This window comes from Salmo salar, chromosome ssa19, assembly GCF_905237065.1.
Source record: "Salmo salar chromosome ssa19, Ssal_v3.1, whole genome shotgun sequence".
NCBI classification, from domain to species: domain Eukaryota; kingdom Metazoa; phylum Chordata; class Actinopteri; order Salmoniformes; family Salmonidae; genus Salmo; species Salmo salar.
The window spans coordinates 1,319,874-1,336,648 of record NC_059460.1 but is presented as its reverse complement, the minus strand read 5'-3'; the positions used below and the strand labels follow the sequence as shown (position 1 = coordinate 1,336,648).

The 16,775-nt window shown below is 46.3% G+C and overlaps 1 protein-coding gene across 1 annotated transcript in view; it reads left to right on the top strand.

The window, feature by feature from the left end:
• The window catches only part of LOC123729044 (SH3 and multiple ankyrin repeat domains protein 1), a 44,365-nt gene that overhangs the window by 16,855 nt on the left and 10,735 nt on the right, over positions 1-16,775 (top strand). The window contains exon 2 of the mRNA XM_045702874.1: positions 7,553-8,109. Within this exon, the coding sequence (XP_045558830.1) occupies positions 7,657-8,109 (453 nt within the window). The 5' untranslated portion in view covers positions 7,553-7,656. The remainder of the gene's footprint in view (positions 1-7,552; positions 8,110-16,775) is intronic.

Sequence of the window (16,775 nt, the reverse complement as noted above, 5' to 3'; positions counted from 1 at the left end):
AGTTGATCAGGCTGTTGATTCTGGCCTGTGGAATGTTGTCCCACTCCTCTTCAATGGCTGTGTGAAATTGCTGGATATTGGCGGGAACTGGAAAACACGCTGTCGTACATGTCGATCCAGAGCATCCCAAACATGCTCAATGGGTGACATGTCTGGTAAGTATGCAGGCCATAGAAGAACTGGGACATTTTCAGCTTCCAGGGATTGTGTACAGATCTTTGCAACATGGGGCGCTGCATTATCATGAGGTGATGGCGGCAGATGAATGGCACGATAATGGGCCTCAGGTTCTCATCGCGGAATCTCTGTGCATTACATTTTCCATAGATAAAATCCAATAGTTTTTGTTGTCCGTAGCTTATGCCTGCCCACCGCCACCATGGGGAACTCTGTTCACAACATTGACATCAGCAAACCACTCGCCCACAGTACACCATACATGCTGTCTGCCATCTGCCAGTTGAAACCAGGATTAATCCGCGAAGAGCACACTTCTCCAGCATGCCAGTGGCCATCAAAAGTGAGCATTTGCCCACTGAAGTCGGTTACGACGCCGAACTGCAGTCAGGGCAAGACCCTGGTGAGGACGACAAGCACCCAGATGAGCTTCTCTGAGATGGTTTCAGACAGTTTTTGCAGAAATTATTTGGTTGTGCAAACCCACAGTTTCATCAGCTGTCTGGGTGGCTGGTCTCAGATGATCCCACAGGTGAAGAAGCCAGATGTGGAGGTCCTGGGCTTGCGAGGTTACACGTGGTCTGTGGTTGTGACGCCGGTTGGATGTACTGCCAAATTCTCTAAAACGACATTGGAGGCGGCTAATGGTAGAGAAATCAACATTCAATTTTCTGGCTACAGCTCTGGTGGACATTCCTGCAGTCAGCATGCCAAATATACGCTCCCTCAAAACTTGACACATCTGTGGCATTGTGTTGTGTGAAAAAACTGCACATTTTAGAGTGACCTTTTATTGTCCCTACACAAGGTGCACCTGTGCAAGGATCATGCTGTTTAATCAGCTTCTTGAAAAGCCACATGTGTCAGGTGGATGGATTATCTTGGCAAAGGAGAAATGCTTAAAAACAGGGATGTAAACAAATTTGTGCACAAAGTTTGAGAGAAATAAGCTTTTTGTGCGCATGGAACATTTCTGGGATATTTTATTTCAGCTCGTGAAACATGGGACCAACACCTTACATGTTGCGTTTATATTTTTGTTCAGTGCATTCGGAAAGTATTCAGTATTGACTTTTTCCATATTTTGTTACGTTACAGCCTTATTCTAAAATTGATGGAATTATTTATTTTCCTCATCAATCTACACACAATACCCCATAATGACAAAGCGAAAACAGGTTTTTAGAAATGTTTGCAAATTTAAAAAAAATTAAGAATATAAATACTTTATTTACATAAGTATTCAGACCCTTTGCTATGAGATTCGAAAAGTTTTACTCCGGTGCATCTTGTTTCCATTGATCATCCTTGAGATGTTTCTTGATTCACCTAAGTCCACCTGTGGAAAATTCGACATGATTTGGAAAGGCACACACCTGTCTATAGAAGGTCCCACAGTTGACAGTGCATGTCAGAGCAAAAACCAAGCTATGAGGTCGAAGGTATTGTCCGTAGAGCTCTGAGACTGGATTGTGTCGAGGCACAGATCTGGGGAAGAGTATCAAAACATTTATGCAGCACTGAAGGTCCCCCAAGAACACAGTGGCCTCCATCATTCTTAAATGAAACAAGTTTGGAACCACCCATACTCTTCCTAGAGCTGGCCGCCTTGTCAAACTGAGCAATCGGGGGAGAAGGGCCTTGGTCAGGGAGGTGACCAAGAACCCGATGGTCACTTTGATAGATCTCCAAAGTTCCTCTGTGGAGATGGGACAAACTTCCAGAGGGACAACAATCTCTGCAGTACTCCACCAATCAGGCCTTTATGGTAGAGTGGCCAGATGGAAGCCACTCCTCAGTAAAAATTATAGCCTGCTTGGAGTTTTCCAAAGGGCACCTAAAGGACTCTCAGACCAACGAAGATTGAACTCCTTGTCCTGAATGCCAAGCGTCATGTCTGGAGGAAAACTGGCACCATCCCTACGGTGAAGCATGGTGGTGGCAGCATCATGCTGTGGGGAGGGACTGGGAGACCAGTCAGGATCGAGGGAACGGAGCAAAGTACAGAGAGATCCTTGCTGAAAACCTGCTCCAGAGCGCTCAGGACCTCAGACTGGGGCGAAGGTTCACCTTCTAACAGGACAAACGACCCTAAGCACCAAATAAAGACAACACAGGAGTGGCTTCGGGACAAGTCTCTGAATGTCCTTGAGTGGCCCAGCCAGAGCCCGGACTTGAACACGATTCAACATCTCTGGAGAGACCTGAAAATAGCTGTGAGCGACGTTCCCCGTCCAACCTGACAGAGCTTGAGAGGATCTGCAAAGAATGGGATAAACTCCGAAATACAGGTGTGCCAAGCTTGTAGCGGCATACCCAAGAAGACTGAAGGCTGTAATCGCTGCCAAAAGTGCTTCAACAAAGTACTAAGTAAAGGGTCTGGATACTTAGGTAAATGTGATATTTCAGTTTTTTATTTATAATAAATTTGCAAAAAATGTCTCATCTTGTTTTTGCTTTGTCATTATGGGGTATTGTGTGTAGATTCATGAGGAAAAAAATAATAATTTAATCCATTTTAGAGTAAGGCTGTAACGTAACAAAATGTGGAAAACGTCAAGGGGTCTTACCACCTCCCGAATGCACTGTATGTGTGCTTACTGAAGTGGTTTGTGACACATTTCCTTCTGCCCCTCACCACCATTCTCCAGCCGGCCGCTCATCTCCCTGGCATGCCAGCCTCACTTCCTCTGACAGACCGTTGCTCATGGTGAAGTGGCCATCCTTGTCACTTACTGGCTCCTTGGGAATCACTTTCCCCACATGCTCAACCCTCTTTTTCACTCGCTTACTTTACACCACAACTGTTCAATGGGCGTGCTTCCTGTTTGGGCTCTGAGACATGAACAGACCTTATTGATTTGCATGCATCAAACATACTTCCAGCAACTGGCATTCAATGGTGCTGACACACAAACCCTAGACCCTATTTACCCTATTCATCAAATCAAATCAAATGTATTTATATAGCCCTTCTTACATGTACAGAAACCCAGCCTAAAACCCCAAACAGCAAGCAATGCAGGTGTAGAAGCATGGTGGCTAGGAAAAACTCCCTAGAAAGGCCAAAACCTAAGAAGAAACCTAGAGAGGAACCAGGCTATGAGGGGTGGCCAGTCCTCTTCTGGCTGTGCCGGGTGGAGATTATAACAGCACATGGCCAAGATGTTCAAATGTTCATAAATGACCAGCATGGTCAAATAATAATATTCACAGTTGTCGAGGGTGTAACAAGTCAGCACCTCAAGAGTAAATGTCAGTTAGCTTTTCATAGCTGATCATTGAGAGTATCTCTACCGCTCCTGCTGTCTCTAGAGAGTTGAAAACAGCAGTTCTGGGACAGGTAGCACGTCCGGTGAACAGGTCAGGTTTCCATAGCCGCAGGCAGAGCAGTTGAAAATGGAGCAGCAGCACGGCCAGGTGGACTGGGGACAGCAAGGAGTCATCATGTCAGGTAGTCCTGAGGCATGGTCCTAGGGCTCAGGTCCTCCGAGAGAGAGAAAGAGAGAAAGAGAGAATTAGAGAGAGCATACTTAAATTCACACAGGACACCGGATAAGACAGGAGAAATACTCCAGATATAACAGACTGACCCTAGCCCCCGACACATAAACTACTGCAGCATAAATACTGGAGGCTGAGACAGGAGGGGTCAGGAGACACTGTGGCCCCATCCAATGATACCCCCGGACAGGGCCAAACAGGAAGGATATAACCCCACCCACTTTGCCAGAGCACAGCCCCCCACACCACTAGAGGGATATATTCAACCACCAACTTACCGTCCTGAGACAAGGCCGAGTATAGCCCACAACGATCTCCGCCATGGCACAACCCAAGGGGGGGCGCCAACCAAGACAGGAAGACCACGTCAGTGACTCAACCCACTCAAGTGACGCACCCCTCCGAGGGACGGCATGGAAGAGCACCAGTAAGCCAGTGACTCAGCCCCTGTAATAGGGTTAGAGGCAGAGAATCCCAGTGGAGAGAGGGGAACCGGCCAGGCAGAGACAGCAAGGGCGGTTCGTTGCTCCAGAGCCTTTCCGTTCACCTTCACACTCCTGGGCCTGACTACACTCAATCATAGGACCCACTGAAGAGATGAGTCTTCAGTAAAGACTTAAAGGTTGAGACTGAGTCTGCATCTCTCACATGGGTAGGCAGACTATTCCAGCTCTATAGGAGAAAGCCCTGCCTCCAGCTGTTTGCTTAGAAATTCTAGGGACAATTAGGAGGCCTGCGTCTTGTGACCGTAGCGTACGTGTAGGTATGTACGGCAGGACCAAATCGGAAAGATAGGTAGGAGCAAGCCCATGTAATGCTTTGTAAGTTAGCAGTAAGACCTTGAAATCAGCCCTTGCCTTAACAGGAAGCCAGTGTAGCGAGGCTAACACTGGAGTAATATGAATAGATTTTTTGGTTCTAGTCAGGATTCTAGCAGCCGTATTTAGCACTAACTGAAGTTTATTTAGTGCTTTATCCGGGTAGCCGGAAAGTAGAGCATTGCAGTAGTCCAACCTAGAAGTAACGTAAGTAAGGATGGATTCATTTTTCTGCATCGTTTGTGGACAGAAAGTTTCTGATTTTTGCAATGTTACGTAGATGGAAAAAAGCTGCCCTTGAAACAGTCTTGATATGTTCTTCAAAAGAGAGATCAGGGTCCAGAGTAACGCCGAGGTCCTTCACAGTTTTATTTGAGACGACTGTACAACCATCAAGATTAATTGTCAGATTTAACAGAAGATCTCTTTGTTTCTTGGGACCTAGAACAAGCACTCTGTTTTGTCCGAGTTTAAAAGTAGAACATTTGCAGCCTTCCACTTCCTTATGTCTGAAACACAGGCTTCTAGCGAGGGCAATTTTGGAGCTTCACCATGTTTCATTGAAATGTACAGCTGTGTGTCATCTGCATAGCAGTAAAATTTAACATTATGTTTTCGAATGACATCCCCAAGAGGTAAAATTTATAGTGAAAACAATAGTGGTCCTAAAACGGAACCTTGAGGAACACCGAAATTTACAGTTGATTTGTCAGAGGACAAACCATTCACAGAGACAAACTGATATCTTTCCGACAGATAAGATCTAAACCAGGCCAGAACTTGTCCGTGTAGAGCAATTTGGGTTTCCAATCTCTCCAAAAGAATGTGGTGATTGATGGTATCAAAAGCAGCACTAAGATCTAGGAGCACGAGGACAGATGCAGAGCCTCGGTCTGACATCATTAAAAGGTCATTTACCACCTTCAGAAGTGCAGTCTCAGTGCTATGATGGGGTCTAAAACCAGACTGAAGCGTTTCGTATACATTGTTTATCTTCAGGAAGGAAGTGAGTTGCTGCGCAACAGCTTTTTCAAAAATTTTTGAGAGGAATGGAAGATTATAGGCCGATTAGTTTTTTTATATTTTCTGGGTCAAGGTTTGGCTTTTTCAAGAGAGGCTTTATTACTGCCACTTTTAGTGAGTTTGGCACACATCCGGTGGATAGAGAGCCATTTATTATGTTCAACATAGGAGGGCCAAGCACAGGAAGCAGCTCTTTCAGTAGTTTAGTTGGAATAGGGTCCAGTATGCAGCTTGAAGGTTTAGAGGCCATGATTATTTTCATCATTGTGTCAAGAGATATAGTACTAAAACACTTGAGTGTCTCCCTTGATCCTAGGTCCTGGCAGAGTTGTGCAGACTCAGGACAACGGAGCTTTGGAGGAATACGCAGATTTAAAGAGGAGTCCGTAATTTGCTTTCTAATGATCATGATCTTTTCCTCAAAGAAGTTCATGAATTTATTACTGCTGAAGTGAAAGCCATCCTCTCTTGGGGAATGCTGCTTTTTAGTTAGCTTTGCAACAGTATCAAAAATAAATTTTGGATTGTTCTTATTTTCCTCAATTAAGTTGGAAAAATAGGATGATCGAGCAGCAGTGAGGGCTCTTCGATACTGCACGGTACTGTCTTTCCAAGCTAATCGGAAGACTTCCAGTTTGGTGTGGCGCCATTTCCGTTCCAATTTTCTGGAAGCTTGCTTCAGAGTTCATGTATTTTCTGTATACCAGGGAGCTAGTTTCTTATGACAAATGTTTTTAGTTTTTAGGGGTGCAACTGCATCTAGGGTATTGCGCAAAGTTAAATTGAGTTCCTCAGTTAGGTGGTTAACTGATTTTTGTCCTCTGATGTCCTTGGGAAGGCAGAGGGAGTCTGGAAGGGCATCAAGGAATCTTTGGGTTGTCTGAGAATTTATAGCATGACTTTAGATGCTCCTTGGTTGGGGTCTGAGCAGATTATTTGTTGCGATTGCAAACGTAATAAAATGGTGGTCCGATAGTCCAGGATTATGAGGAAAAACATTAAGATCCACAACATTTATTCCATCGTAAATAAATCGTAAATGTTAGCAACACCTCCACCTTTGCGGGATGCACGATTATGCTTGCCATTTTCCCTATGTGAGTGATGTGTCTGCACTTTTGTCATGTCTGTAATTCTTTCAAAATCCTGTGTATTTCCAGAAGCAGGTTGTCTATCCTTGTTGTGCCTGCTACTAGAGTCTAAAATGAATACTATCTCTGTGGTCTCGTGATGTTTTATTGAGCTCTGTCTGTCGGTCTGGATCTACAAATTTACATCTATGTAGGTTTCACCGCCTTCATTTTCATAATTTTTTTATTTTATACATTTTTACAAAAGTGAAGCCGCTCCAAAAACACAAACCAATTCCAACCACAAAACTGCCAATGGGGCAGTGGGGAATCCCAACGTCATCCACCATCATTCAGACAGTTTTTGGACATGATCTAACTCTGCATGATGTCAGGCCCTGTAGCCAGACTATGCCACGTAGAGAAACCAGAACAAAGCATATGGAGAAAACCAGAACATAGCATTTCTCAGTCAAATGCTCATGAAAGGGAAGCCATATTAAATTGTGCAAGTCTTGCTGTTATCATTTTGTTTTACCAGAGAAAACAGTGCTACTTTAACAATGGTGCTCAATGCTCTTGACCATTTGGGATAGTAAATGGCATGTCCTCTCTCTCCTGCAATGAACTTGCAAATATTCATAGAGTTGATATATAGGCCGTCTTTCATCAGCCCTATTCCATATATTTCCGGCAGCACATGGACGATGTGTACCAGCACTCACAGGCTATGTGAGAAACCAATGTCACCAATAAGTTATTACTTCTATTGCATAAGGCTACACTACTGTTCATATGGCTATGCTACTGTTATTATTGCTATGCTACTGTTCATATGGCTACGCTACTGTTCATGCCAAATGCTAAATATTTTTATATTTTTGACTTATTTCTCACAGTTTGAGAAATGTGTTAATTTGCTATTTAGTTAACCCCTTTCTCTCCCTCTCTCCTCCACAGCATGTTTTTGGGGGTGAAAACGATGTCGCACGGGACAACCATGTCACGTTGCAACAATAGCAGTGTCACCCGGCCCTCTCTGCAGTGACCCTGCACAGCAAACGATGCTGGGAAATAACAAACACTATTATCCTGGGGAGGACGACAAGGATGGGGAGGATGAGGAAGAGGAAGAGGAGCAGGGACAAGATAACAAAAAGGGGGATGGTAGAGAGAAGGAGAACGGAGGGATGGAAGGGCTCGCGGAGATTGAGATGAAGGGAGGCAGACAATCACGCGAAGGTAAAGGGGAGGGAGGTAAACCCTCAGCCATTGTGGTTGGAAGGCAGAGAGGAGACCGGACACTGAGGCCAGACAATCCAGGAAATAGAGGCATCCCTTATACGTCCAATCAGGCCCCTCATAAGCAGCAGCAGCAGTATCACCCAGCCCCATCCACTCAGACCCAGAAAAGACGTGCTCACATGGAGCGCAGTATGACCACAGTGGCACCCATAGAGGACACTCGACTGACCATGATGGTGTTCCGCATTGGAATCCCTGACATCAAACAGACAGTAGGTGCATGTTTCACGGTACTGCTAAGTACAAGTATGTCAAGCTGCTATTATATACTTCTTACGTTACTATCATAACATACATTCAGTGTAACAGCCAAGCCCAGGCTAGAGATAAACCCTGAGAGGGAACCATACTCAATTCAGAACAACCATCTCTGTCACATACAGTGCCTTCAGAAGGTACTCATACCTCTTGACTTCCACATTCCACATTTTGTTGTGTTATAACCTGAATTCAAAATGGATTAAATATGTTTTTGTTCTCACACAAAATACCCCATAACGCCAAAGTGAAAAATGTATTGATAATGAAATACATAAATATCTAATTAGAGTCAATACTTTGTAGAAGCACCTTTGGCAGCAATTACAGCTGTGCACACCTGGATTGATCAATATTTGCTCAATATTCTTTAAAACATTCTTCCAGCTCTGTCAAGTTGACTGTTGATCATTGCTAGACAGATATTTTCAAGTCTTGCCATAGATTTTCAAGCCGATTTAAGTCAAAACTGTAACCAGGCCACTCAGGAATATTCAATGTCCTCTTGGTAAGCAACTCCAGTGTAGATTTGGCCTTGTGATTTAGTTTATTGTCTTGCTGAAAGGTAAATTAATCTCCCAAGCAGTGTTCGAATAATACTAACCGCACTAACTGTACTGTTGTGATGTAAATTGAGTATGTAGTATATTTATTGGTCATAGTATGGATATAGTTAGTTTGCCAAAAGTTACTGGATGTTGTACAAAATTTTCCAAAATATGAAGTATACAAGCAGTGGACACTATTGCTGTGCTTTTAGAGCACAAAATGCAATTCTTCAGAAAATGGGCATGGCTTCACAACATTATCAAATTTGAATAAAATGGTGGAAAATATGCAGCGAGAGCGGATACAAATTCGTTGCTTTAACTAATTATGACAAATGTTAAGAAAATGTTGAGCCATGTAATAAAGTAATGACTTTCAAATAAGTTTAATTGCATGTTATGTTGGCTGACAATTTGTTAGCTACGCTATCCTTACGAACCGCATAGCATATTTGTCACGATTCCCACCGACGGTGGCGCCCCCTCCTGCTTGGGTGGCGCTCGGCGGTCGTCGTCACCGGCCTATTAGCTGCCACCGATTCCCTTTTGCTTTTCCCTTTTTTTATTTTGTGACACCTGTGGTCAATTAGCCATTAGAGGGGCTATTTAGTTTAGCTGGCCCGTGTCACGTCCTGGCCAGTATAAGGTTAATTGTTTTTGTAGTTTGGTCAGGACGTGGCAGAGGGTATTTGTTTTATGTGGTTCGGGGTGGTGTGTTTGTGTAAAGGGTGTTTGATTTAGTATTTCTGGGTTTTTGGTTGATGGTCTATGTGGTTGTATTCTATGGTTAGTCTGGTGTGTGTGTTTCTATGTTTGGTTAATTGGGGTTGGGACTCTCAGTTGAAGGCAGGTGTTGTCTATCTGCCTTTGATTGAGAGTCCCATATATTAGGGTGTGTTTGTGTGTGTGATTTGTGGGTGATTATTCTGTGTATAGCCTTGTGCCTTACCAGACTGTTTATTTGTCGAGTGTTCGTTTTTTGTGTTTTGTTATTTTGTATGTTCATTTTTGAGATTAATTAAAAATCAAGATGAGCATTCACCGACAACAACCGTGACAGAATCACCCACCACTCAAGGACCAAGCAGCAGAAGAAGGAGCAGAGGGAATTCGAGTTGGACTGGCGGGAGAAATGGACCTGGGAGGAAGTTCTGGACGGGGCCGGACCTTGGCACCAGGCTGGGGATTATCGACGCCCGCAGTGGGAAATTGAGGCAGCCAAGGCGGAGAGGCGGTGGTACGAGGCCAAGTACGCGCTGAAGGAGAAGCACGAGAGGCACCCCCAAGAAATTTTTTGGGGGGGCACACGGGTAGTTTGGCTAGGCGTAAGAAGAGCCGGAAGCCAGCTACCCGTGGTTATATGGAGGAGCGTATGGGGTGGAGAGCGCTATGTTTCGCTGAGGAGCGCACTATCTCACCCATACGCACGCACAGTCCGGTGCGCGTTATTCCAGCCCCTCGCAGGTGCCGTGCTAGAGCGGGCATCCAGCCTGGTAGGAGGATGCCTGCGCAGCGCATCTGGTCGCCGGTACGCCTCCGAGGACCAGGCTACCCAACTCCCGCTCTACGCACGGCTACCATCAGGCCCCTGCACAGCCCAGTCTGCCCTGTACGAGCACCCCGCTCGTACAGGGCTACTAGTTCCATCCAGCCAAGACGGGTTGTGCAGGAGGTAAGATCGAGACCGACTGTGCGCCTCCATAGCCCTGGGTTTCCAGCTCCTGTCTCTCGTGCGGACCCGGAAGTGCGTCAACCCAGTCCGACTCGTCCTGTTCCCGCTCCCCGCACTAGCCTGGAGGTGCGTGTACATAATCTGGTAAGCCCAGTACCAGCACCACGCACCAGGCTACAAGTGCGTCAACCCAGCCTCGCCAGTCAACAGTCATCGTCAGAGCTGCCCGCCAGTCAACAATCATCGTCAGAGCTGCCCGCCAGTCAACAGTCATCGTCAGAGCTGCCCGCCAGTCAACAGTCATCGTCAGAGCTGCCCGCCAGTCAACAGTCATCGTCAGAGCTGCCCGCCAGTCAACAGTCATCGTCAGAGCTGCCCGCCAGTCAACAGTCATCGTCAGAGCTGCCCGCCAGTCAACAGTCATCGTCAGAGCTGCCCGCCAGTCAACAGTCGCCAGAGAGGTCAGACTGCGCTGAACTGCCGGAGTGGTCAGACTGCGCTGAACTGCCGGAGTGGCCAGACTGCGCTGAACTGCCGGAGTGGCCAGACTGCGCTGAACTGCCGGAGTGGTCAGACTGCGCTGAACTGCCGGAGTGGCCAGACTGCGCTGAACTGCCGGAGTGGCCAGACTGCCCTGAACTGCCGGAGTGGCCAGACTGCCCTGAACTGCCGGAGTGGCCAGACTGCCCTGAACTGCCGGAGTGGCCAGACTGCCCTGAACTGCCGGAGTGGCCAGACTGCCCTGAACTGCCGGAGTGGCCAGACTGCCCTGAACTGCCGGAGTGGCCAGACTGCCCTGAACTGCCGGAGTGGCCCGAGTGGCCAGACTGTCCCGAATTGCCAGACTGCCCAGACTGTCCCGAATTGCCAGACTGCCCAGACTGTCCCGAATTGCCAGACTGCCCAGACTGTCCCGAATTGCCAGACTGCCCAGACTGTCCCGAATTGCCAGACTGCCCAGACTGTCCCGAACTGCCAGACTGCCCCGACTGCCCCCCGGCGATGCCAGACTGGTCCGACTTCCCCTCGGCGATGCCAGAGTGGCCCGACAGCCTGGAACGGCCGGAACCAGAGCCACCTCCAGAAATAGGTGGGTTGGGGAGGGGGGGTGTAGCACAGTGCCGTCGTTGACGGCAGCCACCCTCCCTTCCCTCCCTTTAGAAAAGGGGAATTTTTTTTTGGTGTTGCTTGGGGTTATTTTTTAAGGTGCTTCTGGGGTAGCACCTTTAAGGGGGGGGTACTGTCACGTCCTGGCCAGTATAAGGTTAATTGTTTTTGTAGTTTGGTCAGGACGTGGCAGAGGGTATTTGTTTTATGTGGTTCGGGGTGGTGTGTTTGTGTAAAGGGTGTTTGATTTAGTATTTCTGGGTTTTTGGTTGATGGTCTATGTGGTTGTATTCTATGGTTAGTCTGGTGTGTGTGTTTCTATGTTTGGTTAATTGGGGTTGGGACTCTCAGTTGAAGGCAGGTGTTGTCTATCTGCCTTTGATTGAGAGTCCCATATATTAGGGTGTGTTTGTGTGTGTGATTTGTGGGTGATTATTCTGTGTATAGCCTTGTGCCTTACCAGACTGTTTATTTGTCGAGTGTTCGTTTTTTGTGTTTTGTTATTTTGTATGTTCATTTTTGAGATTAATTAAAAATCAAGATGAGCATTCACGTACCTGCTGCGTTTTGGTCCACATTTTCTGATGACGATTTCGCATTATCGTCAGAAGACGAAGACAACTGTGACAGCCCGCTCCTGTTCGTGCGGGATTAATGATTGTTTCTTGTCAGACGGCTTATGTTCGTGTCGACGTTGTTTGACGCCGTATGTATTTTCTCCCCTGTGTGTGGGAACATTTGTTTTTTTGTGTGAGTGTATATTAAAAACACCACTACCCTGTGTTCGCTGCTTCCTGCGCCTCATTCCTCCTCCACGATTACCAAGCCGTAACAATATTATTACAGCAGTATGTACCAATATGTTAGCTAGCTACCTAACGTTAGTTGGCTACTGATACTTGCCAATCGAACTTGCCAGTATATTAACTATATACTATCTAACCTACTACCCAACGTTTATTGACTTATTAGTGATTATTTGTGCGTTCTCAATGGACATAGACAGAATTAACAATCTACTCCGATTTCAGAGCACTCTCTTCTGAGTGTGCCAGAGCGCATAATAACTGATGAATTTACGAACGCTCAATATGAATATGGCCTGAGTCAGTAAACGTCAGCAAAAAAGCAAAAAAGCGTTATTAAGTTGTTGCCAGCAGCACAGGTACAGTCACCAAAGCTCTGGATAACATGAAAACAGACTAACCACCTCTGCTAGGGCGAGTAAAATGATCAGTGAGGTGTTTTCTTATTTGTGTCTGGAAGTATCTTGCAAGTTAGCCAGTTAGCTTGGGTGCTTGACTGCCATTGTGAAGTCAGAGCGCTTTGATCAACCCTACTCCTCGGCCAGACTGTCCAGTATGTGCTCTGAATGCTCTAAGAGCGAAACGCTCTGAATTTACAAATGGACAATCTGACAACGCTCGGGATTTACGAGCGCACTCTGGCACTCCAGATAGGATTTACGAACACCCCGAAATCATAAGATGTCTAGCTAGTAATTTGTTATGCTAACAAGCCAGCAACAGCATCAACTTCTGGTAGACAGGCGAAGCTCAAGTAAGCTCAACTGAAAGGATACCGTTTGTTTGCAGTATACTAAAATGAACTAATAGTATACAGAATGTAAACTCAGCAAAAAAAGAAACGTCCTCTCACTGTAAACTGCATTTATTTTCAGAAAACTTAACATGTGTAAATAGATTCAACAACTGAGACATAATCTGAACCAGTTCCACAGACATGTGACTAACAGAAATGGAATAATGTGTCCCTGAACAAAGAGGGGTCAAAATCAAAAGTAACAGTCAGTATCTGGTGTAGCCACCAGCTGCATTAAGTACTGCAGTGCATCTCCTCCTCATGGACTGCACCAGATTTGCCAGTTCTTGCTGTAAGATGTTATGCCACTCTTCCACCAAGGCACCTGCAAGTTCCCGGACATTTCTGGGGGGAATGGCCCTAGCCCTCACCCTCCGATCCAACAGGTCCCAGACGTGCTCAATGGGATTGAGATCCGGGCTCTTCGCTGGCCATGGCAGAACACTGACATTCCTGTCTTGCAGGAAATCACGCACAGAATGAGCAGTATGGCTGATGGCATTGTCATGCTGGAGGGTCATGTCAGGATGAGCCTTCAGGAAGGGTACCACATGAGGGAGGAGGATGTCTTCCCTGTAGCACACAGCGTTGAGATTGCCTGCAATGACAACAAGCTCAGTCCGATGATGCTGTGACACACCGCCCCAGACCACCCTCCACCTCCAAATCGATCCCGCTCCAGAGTACAGGCCTCGGTGTAATGCTCACTCCTTCGACAATAAACACGAATCCGACCATCACCCCTGGTGAGACAAAACCGCGACTCGTCAGTGAAGAGCACTTTTTGCCAGTCCTGTTTGGTCCAATGACGGTGGGTTTGTGCCCATAGGCAACGTTGTTGCTGGTGAGGTCTGGTGAGGACCTGCCTTACAACAGGCCTACAAGCCCTCAGTCCAGCCTCTCTCCTCCTATTGCGGACAGTGTGAGCACTGATGGAGGGATTGTGCGTTCCTGGTGTAAGTCGGGCAGTTGTTGTTGCCATCCTGTACCTGTCCCGCAGGTGTGCTGTTCAGATGTACCGATCCTGTGCAGGTGTTGTTACACATGGTCTGCCACTGCGAGGACGATCAGCTGTCCGTCCTGTCTCCCTGTAGCGCTGTCTTAGGCGTCTCACAGTAAGGACATTGCAATTTATTGCCCTGGCCACATCTGCAGTCCTCATGCCTCCTTGCAGCATGCTTAAGGCACATTCACGCAGATGAGCAGGGACACTGGGCATCTTTCTTTTGCTGTTTTTCAGAGTCAGTTGAAAGGCCTCTTAGTGTCCTAAGTTTTCATAACTGTGACCTTATTTGCCTACCGTCTGTAAGCTGTTAGTGTCTTAACGACCATTCCACAGGTGCATGTTCATTAATTGTTTATGGTTCATTGAACAAGCATGGGAAACAGAGTTTAAACCCTTTACAATGAAGATGTGTGAAATTATTTGGATTTTTATGAGTTATCTTTGAAAGACAGGGTCCTGAAAAACAGGGTCCTGTTTCTTTTTTTGTTGAGTTTAGTATATACTCATTAAGTATGTAGTATACAGTATGTTAGTATGGGTATTTGAACACAGCTCCAGTGTCTGTTGGGAACAAACTGAGCCAAGTTTTCTTCTAGGATTTGCCTGTGCTTATAGCTGTATTGTGTTTATTTTTATCCTAAAAGAAACCTCCCTAGTCCTTGCCGATGACAAGCATACCCATAACATGATGCAGCCACTGCAATGCTTGGAAATATGATAAGTGCTACTCAGTGATGTGTTGTGTTGGATTTTCCCCAAACATGACGCTTTGTATTCTGGACAAAAAGTGAATTTCTTTTCCACATTTTTTGCAGTGTTACTTAAGTGTCTTGTTGCAAACAGGCTTCCGTCTTTTCACTCTGTCATTTAGGTTAGTATTGTTGAATAACTACAATGTTATTGATCCATCCTCAGTTTTCTCATATCACAACCATTGAACTCTGTAACTGTTTTAAAATCACCATTGGCAACATGGTGAAATCCCTGAGCAGTTTCCTTCCTCTCCGGCAACTGAGTTAGGAAAGACGCCTGTATCTTTGTAGTGACTGGGTGTATTAATACACCATCCAAAGTGTAATTATTAATTTCACCATGCTCAAAATGATATTCTATGTCTGCTTTTAAAATGTTTACCCATCTACCAATAGTTGCCCTTCTTTGCGAGGCACTTGATTACCTCCCTGGTCTTTGTGGTTTAATTTGTGTTTGAAAATTCACTGCTCAACTGAGAGACCTTACAGTTAATTGTATACTGCTCAAGAAAATAAAGGGAACACTTAAACAACACATCCTAGATCTGAATGAAAGAAATAATCTTATTAAATACTTTTTTCTTTACATAGTTGAATGTGCTGACAACAAAATCACACAAAAATAATCAATGGAAATCCAATTTATCAACCCATGGAGGTCTGGATTTACATTTACATTTACATTTAAGTCATTTAGCAGATGCTCTTATCCAGAGCGACTCACAAATTGGTGCATTCACCTTATGATATCCAGTGGAACAACCATTTTACAACAGTGCATCTAAATATTTTAAGGGGGGGGGGTTAGAAGGATTACTTTATCCTATCCTAGGTATTCCTTAAAGAGGTGGGGTTTCAGGTGTCTCCGGAAGGTGGTGATTGACTCCGCTGTCCTGGCATCGTGAGGGAGCTTGTTCCACCATAGGTGTGCCAGAGCAGCGAACAGTTTTGACTGGGCTGAGCGGGAACTGTGCTTCCGCAGAGGTAGGGGGGGCAGCAGGCCAGAGGTGGATGAACGCAGTGCCCTTGTTTGGATGTAGGGCCTGATCAGAGCCAGAAGGTACGGAGGTGCCGTTCCCCTCACAGCTCCGTAGGCAAGCACCATGGTCTTGTAGCGGATGCGAGCTTCAACTGGAAGCCAGTGGAGAGAGCGGAGGAGCGGGGTGACGTGAGAGAACTTGGGAAGGTTGAACACCAGACGGGCTGCGGCGTTCTGGATGAGTTGTAGGGGTTTAATGGCACAGGCAGGGAGCCCAGCCAACAGCGAGTTGCAGTAATCCAGACGGGAAATGACAAGTGCCTGGATTAGGACCTGCGCCGCTTCCTGTGTGAGGCAGGGTCGTACTCTGCGAATGTTGTAGAGCATGAACCTACAGGATCGGGTCACCACCTTGATGTTAGTGGAGAACGACAGGGTGTTGTCCAGGGTCACGCCAAGGTTCTTAGCACTCTGGGAGGAGGACACAATGGAGTTGTCAACCGTGACGGCGAGATCATGGAACGGGCAGTCCTTCCCCGGGAGGAAGAGCAGCTCCGTCTTGCCGAGGTTCAGCTTGAGGTGGTGATCCGTCATCCACACTGATATGTCTGCCAGACATGCAGAGATGCAATTCGCCACCTGGTTATCAGAAGGGGTAAAGGAGAAGATTAATTGTATGTCGTCTGCATAGCAATGATAGGAGAGACCATGTGAGGATATGACAGAGCCAAGTGACTTGTTGTATTGCGAGAATAGGAGAGGGCCTAGAACAGAGCCCTGGGGGACACCAGTGGTGAGAGCACGTGGTGCGGAGACAGATTCTCGCCACGCCACCTGATAGGAGCGACCTGTCACGTAGGACGCAATCCAAGCGTGGGTCGCGCCGGAGATGCCCAACTCGGAGAGGGTGGAGAGGAGGATCTGATGGTTCACAGTATCAAAGGCAGCAGATAG